Source organism: Pseudonaja textilis, chromosome 11 (assembly GCF_049901715.1).
Source record: "Pseudonaja textilis isolate UNSWEBS1 chromosome 11, rPseTex1.2, whole genome shotgun sequence".
NCBI lineage: Eukaryota > Metazoa > Chordata > Lepidosauria > Squamata > Elapidae > Pseudonaja > Pseudonaja textilis.
The window spans coordinates 1,419,171-1,431,223 of record NC_142000.1 but is presented as its reverse complement, the minus strand read 5'-3'; the positions used below and the strand labels follow the sequence as shown (position 1 = coordinate 1,431,223).

At 47.7% G+C, this 12,053-nt stretch overlaps 1 protein-coding gene across 31 annotated transcripts in view; it reads right to left on the bottom strand.

Annotated features, from left to right (window-relative positions):
• KIFC3 (kinesin family member C3) overlaps positions 1-12,053 on the bottom strand; it is a 42,949-nt gene that overhangs the window by 24,887 nt on the left and 6,009 nt on the right. For 14 of the 31 annotated variants that reach the window (XM_087940385.1, XM_087940374.1, XM_087940382.1 and 11 more), the window contains exon 2: positions 5,220-5,352. The exons of 5 other annotated variants lie outside the window; for them this stretch is intronic. In XM_087940385.1, the coding sequence (XP_087796511.1) occupies positions 5,220-5,232 (13 nt within the window). In that variant the 5' untranslated portion in view covers positions 5,233-5,352. Of the gene's footprint in view, positions 1-3,458; positions 3,631-5,219; positions 5,356-12,053 lie in introns of those variants that run through there. 12 more of the 31 variants (XM_087940378.1, XM_087940375.1, XM_087940381.1 and 9 more) reach the window with 3 other exon arrangements.

The following is a 12,053-nucleotide window of genomic DNA, read 5'->3' as shown; positions in this document are numbered from 1 at the left end:
TGCTCGCTGCTGCCAGGAGATTTGCGGGGGGGGGGGAGAAACAGGTGAGCTGCCCGACCCACCTGAGCCGAGGAGCTCCCCCCATCCCCGTCCACCAAAAGAAATGGAAGGAACTGAAAAAATATTGCATGCAAATCATCATCATCATCATCCCAATTGTTACTGGAGCCCTTGGAGCAACACCTAAAGGGCTGCCTCGCTATTTGGAAATTCTGAATTCATCAGACTTGAATACCCTGATTCTACAAAAAAACACCCTGACTTGGAACAGCTTATATCCTCCGACGCTACTTGAACAGTTCCTAGGTCCTTGGTTAGGACTCGAGTTGTTGAGCTGCCAACCAATCCCAAAGGCTGTGAATCTCACTAAAGATTAATCAATAATAATAATAATAATAATTTATTGTCATTTTGCATATATACACAGTATACACATACAACGAAATTCACGTGATACCCAGAGACCAAACCCAACACGCGTATGATAATCCCCAAACACCCCACAACCCACCAAAATTCCCTGCCTCCTAAAAACACACAAGCACCCACACAACAGACCAAGCAATACTGTCCAACAGCTCACACTGACGGTGGTCCAGATGTGTTTGTCTGAGTTGCCTGAACCAGGGGCAGGTTCAAGCTTTTCTGACATTTATCTTCTCAAAATCACACGGGGCTTTTCGCCTCCCTTCCATCCCAGCAGCCCTTGGCTCCCACTTTCCACCTGGCAGGAGCAAACGCGATGGGCAGGTAATCATCCTGGCTGTTCCTTCTAGAAGGACGCTTTCCTTGGGAAGAAGCCACAAGGAGCCCTTGGCCAAACTGTCTCCCATCAAAGGCAGTGAAGTGGGACATTTTGAGATTGTTCCCTTCCCGGAAATTCCTTTTGCTTTCTTCATCAGATCAATCCATTTAAAAAAAACACAAATAAATTAAATATCGAATTCAAAGTAGAACTAAGAGAATTTGAATCTTATCCTGTGGCCATAATTTAGCGATTGCTGGATCGACGTTTGTCTTTCACCTCACAATCAGTGTAGCTACTCCCATTTGTAAGCAGGAGGGTGTTGGAGAGAAACTGGAAAAGTTCCCCCTGTTATCAAACCACAATTCATTTGCACAAGGAAACGGGGCATCTGATTAACCAAGAGTATAAAAACACAGTTTCCAAACACAGCACCATAATCTGAGAGGGACATAAAATAACACAAAAGACACAGAAAGGAAGCATCACACTGGCTTCTTCAAACTCCCCAAGAGAACACCTGCAGAGGGATGCACACAACAACTGCACAAATGGAAGATGGGCCCCAATCTCCTGCCCTCCTAGCCCACAGCACTCTCATTCCTCGTTCAAGTGTGCGTGTGTGAGAGAGAGAGAGAGAAAGAGAGAGAAAGCAACACTAAAGCAGAATTCTGGATTTTAAGACACAAAAGACCTCAGAGTGTCTTAGTGGGAATTTGAGATAAATAGGATGAGAACAGCCGATAGCCGACAAAGGAGGAATGTTCTGACAGTGACAACAATCAACCAACGGAACAGAAGTTTCCTTCGGGAGTTGTGGGAGCTTCATCCCTGGAGGCTTTCAAGAAAGAGACTGGACATGACGAATTGAATGGATTAATTTTTTCTTTTAAAACTATAAATATTTTGTATGTAATTAAAGGAGAAACTTGCAGACCCCGAATTGAAAGATATATTTGCAATGTAGTAGCTGTTAGAAGAACATTGGTATTAACTTTTTAGGTGATAATTAAAAATTAAATAATTAGTGGGATTTAAAGTGGGATTAATTACATGATATGTAAGCTATGGGGTGGCACACTCAAATTGTTAATAGTAGGAGAAACTTTTTTGAAATGTTTGAATTGAGACTGAACTTTTGGAATGATGAATTAAGTTTATGCGAGAACGGAACTGGAGTCGGAATCCTGCAATCCCAAATAAAGAGCGATCAATCGGTAGGAAAACGGGGCGGGGGATTTCCCCGCAGACTTTTTGGGGGACCTTCCCAGGGTCTCTGGTCCGCAGGATTTAAAATTATGAGTTTGGTGGTCCCTGAGGTCCAAAAGGTTGGCGACCCCTGGACTGGGTACCTCGACTTTGACACGGAGACCGAGGAGGGAGCGGGGAGAAGGAGCCGGGTCCCTTTTCTGCAGGAAGATGCCGGGGTTGACCCAAGGAGCCTCTCGGGAACAAGACCGTCGTTTTTGTCACTGACCCCCAAATGCACTTGTTTAGGGGCAAGTTTGAAATGTTAAAATGCATTTTAGCTATTTATAAGTATAGAATCAGCACCACATTTATGCTAAACAACAATTCAGTTTATTTTTAGTCTCCAGCTAAGGCTAACGACCACCTGTCTTCCAAGGTTGCATATCTACATCAAAGGTCCCCAAACTTGGCAACTTTAAGACTTGTGAACTTCAACTCCCAGAATTCTCCAGCCAGCTGGGAGCTGAAGTCCACAAGTCTTAAACTTGCCAAGTTTGGAGATCTCTGGTCTGTACCCTGAGACACCATCACAGCCATACAAGCAGAAAAACGGTAAGCAGCAAAATCCACTTGTCATTCATGGCTTCTCTGCTCCACGCTCCACGCTCCCCAGCCCTCCTCCCGGCTCCCAGCACAGCTGCAGCATCCAAAGAGAACCAGATACCCTCAGTTCACTGGACCTGGGACTCATTCCACTATCTAAGCAACGTGCAGATCCACAGGTTCCCACTCTTCCAATTTCTGGCCTAAAATAGCAGCAGGTGGCTTGCTACTGACGGAAAACTTTGAACTCCTTCAGAAGCAAGTTCTCACTGTCGTGTTAAAACCACCCAGAACGTACATCCAGCCCTTCCCCATTCCTCACCATTTAATTGTGCACCTTGTTTCCAATTATCCAGGTCCTTCTTATAAATGTCACGCCCAGGTGACTTTAGTAGGAGGCAGGGATCCGGGCGCTCACAGCCACACGGCGTGGCACGTGTCAAGCAGCAATCAGGTGTCCCCTGATTGCTGAAAACCGGATCCCCACCACCACCTCAGCCTTTCCGCCCCTTGTTGAGAGGAGCCATCTCGCTATTTCCCGCAAGCCTTAATGCTGGGGAGGCTTTCCATTTCTCATCTGCTCTCCCCTGCCTGAGGCGGCTGAGGTGGGGGGCCGAAACGAGCCCTCTGACAGCAGAACGGCAGGCGCATCAGCCACAGGCTCACAACAAGCCCCCTGCGCCAGCCACGGAGCTGCGCAGAATCCCACATGCGATGGTTGTATCCCGGGGAGCTTTGAAGTGCTGGAGGAAGACCAGCAGCCATCCTGGTTTCCGCTGCCCCCTCCCTGTGAATGCCCCGATGAGGCTGGGGCTCCCTCCTCCTTTAAACCTCCTCTACCTGCCTCCCTCCCGGCCACCTCTTCCGCCAAGGAGAAAGCCCGCTAGGCCCAGCTGGCTGGAGCGGCTATGGCACTTACAGACCAGGTCCTGTTCCTGCTGCCAGAAGGAGCCGTGGCTCTCCGAGTCTCCCCCAGCCCTTTGCTCACTGGAGCTGCTGCTTCCTGCAGAGCATCCTATTCCCAGCCTGCTTTCAGAAGACGCCTCTGCACACCGAGGGCTTCCTTCCCTGGCTGGCCTGGCTGCAAAGCCCCAGAGTAGGAAAAAAGAGGCTTGTTGAAGCCTGCAAACCAGCACCAACTCGAGACTGCCTCCTCCTCCCCCCCCGACCCCCCCAGATAGGCCTCGACAAGCTCAAGGCAGCTCTGAGCAAGAAGCAACCTGCAGACCTCCCTCCTCTGGCTTCTCCCTGAGAAAAAAAGCAAGCTAGCAAGAAGACCCCACCGATGCTACCCTCCCCCTCCAGCCGAGGGAGGGTCCAGCCGAGACCGAGGAAACCAGGGCTGAGGGGCGAGGGACCCTCTGGCTGGCATCTCTAGCCAGGAGCCAGAATGGCCGGCACTGCTTTCCCAGGGAGCCCTGGGGAGGCGGGCAGGGGGGAGCCAAAGTCGATGCCTGCCTGTCTGGAGTATTAGCCCCGTGCCGCTCATCCCAAGGCTGCTTGCCTGTCTGCCTTCTGGCTGTCCTTCTCGGGCTCCTCAGACTCCAGGCCAGAGGTCTCCAGACTTGGCAACTTTCAGATTTGTGGACTTCAACTCCCAGAATTCTCCATCCAGCATAATTTCCCAGGCCGGCCCTTGGCTCTCAGGTCTGTACTTAAAACCCCCAGCCAGGACCCCAGGAAGCTTTCCTGGCTGAGGGGATTGCTTTGCGCTGCTGCCTGTAGCCATCCACATAGGAACTGGGATGCGGTGTTTGCACCTGCTGGTTCTGCTTCGGGCTCGGGCTTCACCGGACCGGCGATTCCCTGGCCATCAGGATCCTTCTAGATCAGGGGTCTCCAAACTTGGCCGCTAAAATTGGTGGACTTCAACTCCCAGAATTCTATGCTGGCTGGAGAATTCTGGGAGCTGAAGTCCACCAGTCTTAAAGTGGCCAAGGTTGGAGACCCCTGCTTCCAGAGGGAGGTGAGGAAAGCCAAACCACACAACTGAAGCACTGCCCCCTTTTTCCTAGGTTGGTAATCACATGCTTGCAAGGAGAAAATGAACCCTGTTTATTTCCTTTTTATTTACCAAAGGCGGCAGGGTGTGGTCGGCCCATGTGGCTCTCCTCCAGCAGGGGATCTCAAGAATCTCCCTGGGGCCACCCAGTCTTGCCGAGGCAGCTGGAAGGCAACAGTCGGGGGGGGTGGTAATATGGGGACTGACACCTGGAGCTGCAGAATTTGGTGGGAAAAGGCAAGATGGTCACAGCTGTTAAAAAACAAGCATAGCCACGACGGGTTTTTTCCCCCGTGGACAGTCCACATCCGATTTTGCTCTAGGTGGAACAGTGGGAGACAGGAGAGCAAAAAGGGTTTTCCGTGCATTCCGGAAAAGCGGAAAAAGATGCTCAAACCAGCAACAATAAGCCACAAATCGGAGGGCTTTGGATCTCAGCAATGTCCTCTCTGAAGGATGCTTCCAACGCATGAAACTTGGGGCAAGAAGTTATTTCCCTACACCTAGAACCTCTCTGGGCCCAAAGACGCGCCAGTCCTGAGTTGCCCCAAAGGACTCCAATGGTCCAATTAGTCTTAACCCTCTGGAGATGCTGGAGAGCAGGTTCTGTTTCTCCCACCAGAACCTCCAGCAGCAACTTGAAAGGTTCGGGAAGACCCACGAGTCACACCTCAGTACCTGTGTTCTCCATGTTCCTCCTGCCTTCAGCTTTCCGCTCTGGGGTGCTGCAGCGACCGGTCCGGTGTTACTGTGGCTACCAAGGTGCCCCTCAATCTCCGTCTTTCAGCTGGTTTGGCGCACCTCTGTGGAGCTGCTGGCAAAACAGAAATCTTCAGCTGAAGGTGGAACCTCTTCTGACTCACTGTGTTGTCACAGCCAAGAGAAGCGCTTTGGAAATGAAGCACTTTTTCCCCTTGGAGCCTAAAGCAGGTCAGGAAGAAGAAGTCCCTGATCCTGGAGAGCAATCTGTGAGCCTGCGCTCTGACTCACAGACCTCGCAGTGGCTGCCCAAGGCTCTTCCCAGCCAGCCATTCAACATGCAAGCCTTTGAGTTATGGGCAGGGGGCTCTCTTGGCTGCAGGCACCCTGGAGGAGTCTGCCAGGGTGTTTCCTCCCCTGTTCGTTAAGTCTCTCAAGAACAGAATGCTAGAAATACACACACACACACACACACACACACACACACACACTGTCAGGGCTCCGGCAGTTACCCCCATTTAAATCGTAAGTCTCAAACCAAACTTCCTAAACGTAAATATTTATTTATTAGGCATGCTGGCACTGCCTGGGTGTATCATAATTCATATTCTCCAATGGGACACATCCATAGCCCAGAGTCATCCATCATGCTCTCCAGTTAGAATTTTGCACGGCAGAAACTTCGGTCACCCAGAAACTATCTTTGAAAACATTTATGGAATACAAGTTGCCCACTGCTCCCCCCTCACTTTCTGTTGGCAACTCTAAAAAGACCATAGAAATATTTTTTTGAGTTCACACACACACACACACACACATCCCATGGTTTCCTGAAAAGCAACACCTGCAGCAGCCCCCCTTGGCATCCCAGCCAGGGAGAAGGAGGGATCTAAGAGAAGGGAACATCCAGCCAGTCACCGCTGGCCATTCCCCGCTGCCAACGCCAAGAGGGAGCACCAGAAGAGGCATTTTCCTGTCCAGCTGGTTGTTTCAGGCCATTTGCTAATATTCATGGATGTCCAACAGCTCTGACAAACCACAACAGACTGTGTAGCAATAGGAGACCGTAAACCCCAGGAGACGGGAGACAAGATGAAGGCCAGTTCAGCTGCACTGCAGGCTTCTTCGCCCAAGGAAGTCAATCTGGGCCACGGGGCTGTAGGTGCTCATAAGCCAAGGAACATCCATCCAGTATTCATCTATCAACAGGCACCCGATGATGTCTCACCCAGCCCTTCTCCCCGTGGCCTTTCCTCCTTAGAGGCCCTGCTCTGTTAAGCAGCCAGCCTCAGGAGCTCCCCAGGTGCCACTCACGAGGCTCAGAACGCTCTGCAGCCCCTGCAGCAATCGGGTTCTTTCATCCAAATTCACCCAACTTTCACACTTCTTCCTGGCTGGCAGGTGAGCTGGATGAAGGTGGGCCCAGCTGGCTGATGGAGGGTGACCAACTCAGATGCCCCAACTGTCTGGCATCCATAAAATGGGCTGCTCAGTGGTGCCAGTATCAGCTTTGGCAGGACCCAATTCCTGAACAACCCTGAGAGACACCTTCCTCAATCACAGGAGTCTCCATGTTCTGCCAACAACCTGAAGTCATTCCTATTGTGCGCGCACGCACACACACACACACCAGTTTTAAGTTTCTGGGTGTTACCCTAAAAGAGGACCTGACCTGGGGGGCTCACATTGCAGCCCTGGTCAAAAGGGCCCAGCAGTGATTCTACTACCTGAGATTTCTCAGAAGACAACAACTGAATGAAAAACTGCTGGTGACCTTCTCCCGCTGCACCATAGAGAGCATGTTAACATGCTGCCCCCCTGTACGGTTTGCCAATTGCACAGGGGCAGATAGGGGAACACTCCAGAGGGTTAACGTCATTGCCCAGAGGATCATTAGTTGCCCTCTCCCCTCTTTGGAAGAGCTTTATAGCTCCCGCTGCCTTAAGAAAGTTCAAAACATTCTCAAAGATCCATCTCATCCTGGGCCTCCTTATTTTTGAACTATGACCATCTGGCAGACGGTACAGGACAATAAAAACAAGGACAAACAGGCTGAAAAACAGCTTCCATCCCAGGGCAGCAGCTCTTTTGAATTCTACTGTGTAGTGCAGTGTTGGTGTGGTGTTGGGGGTTTCCGGTTCAATGTGTGGAGGGTGAAGGATGTGTGTTCGTGTTTATTTTCATGGCTATGATGTGCACTGTTCGATTTCATTGTACGAGGTGCAATGACAATAAAGTAAACTAAACACACACACACACCCAAGAACGGCTGTTCGGACAGGTTCACTTATCTGAAAGTACTTTTAAAAAGAACAAAGCAAGGTGAAGTTCAACAAAGTTCATTTTTCCCCCGGCTTAAACAACTCCTTGTTAATCAGTGGAAAACATCATCACCTCAATTCACAGGCTGTTTTCCTCCCTATCAGTTCCGAGAGAGGTTTGTCAGTTTAGGATCCTTTCAACGACATCTCGGGGAGCCAAATTCTTGCAGGTACCAAGAGATTAAGTGAAACCACAACAACAGAGGCTCTCACAAGCGCCTTCCCGGATGGAAGAAAGGCCCGGTCTGATCCCGGTGGAGGGAGGTCAGCCATGCCAGAAAAAGCTGAGGAGAAATGTGCATTCTGGAAGTGGAAAGAGTCGAAAGAGGCCAAACCTCCAGGAAAAGTCTGCCGTGGTTTTGGGCTTGTCAAAAAGGAAAGGGCAGCAAGGATGATTGTAGATGGCAAAAGAGATCAACGGGAAGCCCAAAGCCCTGAAGAATCCCTTTAAATCTGCTTGGAACAGAGAAGCAGTTGGAATGAAGAGGAGCCAAGAGGCCTTCAAGGCAGAGACGGTGCAGAAACTGAAGGCACCTGCCTTTACTGGGGGAGGGGAGGGGGGGATGGAGGGGCACAGGCAGTTAACTGGGCCTGCAGTGACCTTCTGGGATGGACACCTAAAGAGGCAGCCAGAGTAGAAGATGCTCTGGGACATCTTGAGAGGCCACCACACACAAACCAATCACCAGGTCCTGAGGGCCTCCACCTGAGACTTTGTAAAGGATTCCAGAGTGAGATTTTTATTTACCTATTTGTTCTATTTCTAGAACCACCCAACTCATAGCAAAATAGGCCACCTGTTCCTAAAATTGGCATCTTTCCAGAAGAGAAGGCAGACAATGTGACACCAAGTTTTTCCAGAGGGGCCCAGAAGAGAAGCTTGGCAATCTTTGCACAATCTTTGCTTGCCAGTATCTTCTTCCTTAGGGCTGAGAGAAAGTGACTGGCACCCAGCCAGGTTCCATGCCTAGGAGGGGGCCAGAATTCTGGTTTTCCCACTGCTAGCCTTAAACGGGAGAAGGAAACGAATAAAACCTGAGCATTCCCCCAACGTTGCGTTGAACTAACGAAAGCCAACGAGCAAACTGCCGGGTATTGTGAATATCGGGTTCCAACTGTGTTCTGGAAAACTTTCATCTCGCTCACAGAATGCCCACCGGCCAGATTCCACCCCCCAAATGACAAGGACCAGGCTGCATTTTTGGAAAGCTCCCTAAGCATTACTGGGAGCAAAGGTCAGGTTTCCAGACCAGACAGGAAACACCACCAGGTGAGCTAACTGACGCTTTATTACAAGGCTACATTAACAGAATCTTGCAGGTCTGAAAGTTCAATTCTCCCACCGTCCCCTTTGCAGCTCAAGGACTTAGGAAGCGTTCCCCTGGAGCCTCATGGCCGCCCAGCGCCTTCCACAGGCAGCGTCTCTTGGCCCAGATTCTCAAGGTCTTTCTCACAGCCCCTTACAGAAAATGAACCGGCAACCACAGAACTGCAATTTCAGAAGAGACTCTTCAAGTCACGCTCCAGCAAATCCTTGTTCCCTCATTCGCAGCAGTTTAAAATGAAGAACACTCAATGGCTCTGATTAAATCTCATCAAAGATAAATGCTCTGTAACCCAGTGTAGCCATATTACATTTACCATATTAATATTTAAAAGTAGCTTACAGGCTCTTTTGCTTTGGGATTTCCCACAGTCCTAAATCCCTAACTCTTCAGCCTAAAATAGTCAGAGAGAGAAACACTGTTTATCAGAAGAGCAAAAATAAGTCAAGAATAGAGCCACTTACTCAAGATGCACTGATTCACCATGAAGTGAGTAGTGTTAGGGGAAAAAAACCAGTCATAACAACTCACACCTTTTCTTTTGTGAGCAGCACCTGAAGAAGGGAGCTGCTGTAGTTCATGAAAACAGGCCTTTTCATAAAATCGGTTAGTCAGCAAAAGCCCTGGATACCTTTTACTGCAGGCGTCACACCTGCCTGTCTGAGGTGATTTGGGGTTCCAAAATAAGTAAAACAAAATAAGTAATTTTATTTTAGAGCAACAAGCTGAACTAAAGTCTTCTCAATCTGGGATTGCGTTGTGCTGTAATCCTGACAACTACTCAGGAAAACTGTTCTATTTTATTCACTACACTGTTAAAGAGAACTTACACGTGTTAAATTAGAGAACAAAGTACGGAATTCGATACCCTCAAGAGAGTCAAAGAATTGAAATGGAAAAGGGCCGGTCACAGAGCAAGAAGAACTGATGGCAGGTGGAACGAGGCAGTCACAAAATGGATCCCACTTGATAAAAAGCTTCCAAGAAAGAGACCTGAAACAAGATGGATCGACGACATCAGTAAGTATTGCGGGTCCAATTGGCCAAAGAAAGCTCAGGACTGAATAGGTTGGACAGACCTTCATCCTGCAGTAGATGGACAATGGCTAGAATGATGATGATGATGTATTAAATTTGTTTGCTGCATGGCAGAGATACTACCTGATATCATTGTCTTTTTAAATGTTACAGCCATTTCTTTTTAAATAACATTATCAGCTTTTTGTGGTTTCGTTACAAACTTTTAAAGATTTTGTGTTATGGATGGACATCAGATTTACTAGGCAGGTGTAAAAAAAAATTAAGTTCCACTGATCTACACCATGTGGTCATGGGACCTTTCCATATTTTGGGGAGAACAGTTTCTTAATGTAAGATTTATGGGAAAAAATTTAAATGTTAAAAATGTTAATGTTGAACTATACACCAAAGCTTTGGAATATGATTCTCAGTAATTATGTCTGTATTGAGCATGGGAGTTGCTAAAAGAAATCAGAGAAGTGACATTATTCCTGATGTCAAGGAATGGTTGTCAGAAATATGTCTTTTAGAAAAGGTAATTATTTTCTTAATAATTAAAGGATAGCAATATATTTATTAGTAAACCAGTGAATACTGGTAGGAAAAAAGTAAAATAGTTTTTCCCCTCATTTATATTTTTAGTTTGTTGAAAGTTGTCTCTTTTCTATTTCTTTAAAGGGTTTTCTTTAGTGTATGTGTAATTGTTTTAGAGAAATTAAATATTTAAACATGGTAGTTATAGTTACTCTCTGGAATAATCCAATGTTATCTAAAACATTTATTTACTTATTTACTTACAGGACTGTTATGGCCACCTACCTCAAAGCAAGACTTCAGGTTGCTCACAGCAATCCACAAAACATAGTTAAAAATAGGCCCTGTGCCCCCAGCAGGGGTCAATATTTAAGGGAGGGGGCCTGGGGTACAGCCACCTACCTACCTTAGTAGGATTAGCTGGCAGCCTCAGGGAGAGGCAATCCCCTAAGTAACCTGCCCCTATGTGTTTTAATATTCTTTTTTTCTTCTCCTTAGATCTGCTTGATGATGTTCCAATCCTTTCAGATTCATTTGCAAAGGAGTTGTTTGCATTCTTTTTACATTCTACTTTTCCTCTTTACTTCAGGTGGAAATATAAGGACCTGGGAGGAAAAACTATCAGGCCTGTGTATGCTAAGCCTGGAGGGAAGGGGAGGGGAGGAGAGGAGAGGTCTTCAACTATCCCAAAGAGATGCTGAGTAACAGACAATACAGATTTTCTCAGCATTCCTCAGGAAAGCTGAACAAGGAACCAGGAGCTGAAAGTTCAGGAACGGAGATTTCAGGGTACAGGTATGCAGGTCTTGGCGTGTTCGGGTCTTTTCCCATGTAAGATTGAGAGTACTCTCAATCTTACATACTCTCAATTTTACATGGGAAAAGACCCGAACATGCCAAGACCTCTCTCTCTCTCTCTCTCTCTCTCTCTCTGTAGCAACGTTTCGGCAGAATCTCATCTGCCATTATCAGGCTTCTGTATTGTGTTCATCTGTAAGTCAGACTTTTACAGTTGTTTCAGTTTTAAATTTGGGGCTTGCCTACTGCTGTGCCAGAATGGTTTTTTCTTCACCCTGATTGGTTGGGAGTCTTGGTCTGTGTTTATTGGTCTTGGAGTTTGCTGTGTTCTGCTTGATTGGTGTTTCTAATATCTTCTGTCTGTTTTGTGGCTTTTTTGTGTCTTGATTGGCTGGCAACATTGTGTTCCTGTATTGGAGGCCTTTAGTGCAGCTTGGCTCCGAGTAAATGGACGGCTATCATTTGTTAGGAAGCTAGGTTTCATCTGGGTGCCTGGTTGGGGTGTCTTTGATCTGGAGGTATCAGGGGGGATCTGTTTGTGCCCAGGTGTTTGCCTGGCTAGTGGTGTGAGATTTTTTTGTTTGTGAGTGCAAGCTTCCAAATAATTGACAGTCTGGTGGAATTATCTCTTCTATTCACGCTTTCAGGTCTTTTTTCAATCTCTATGGCTTCTCTGATAATTCTGTGGCTGGGGTTTTCTATAGTGGCTAGGGTTTTGGTGCCATTGAAGTTGATGCTATGACCTGTGGCTTTCATGTGTTGGACTAGTGAGGAAGTGTGTTCCAGCTTTTTTACTGCATTTTTGTGTTCATCCA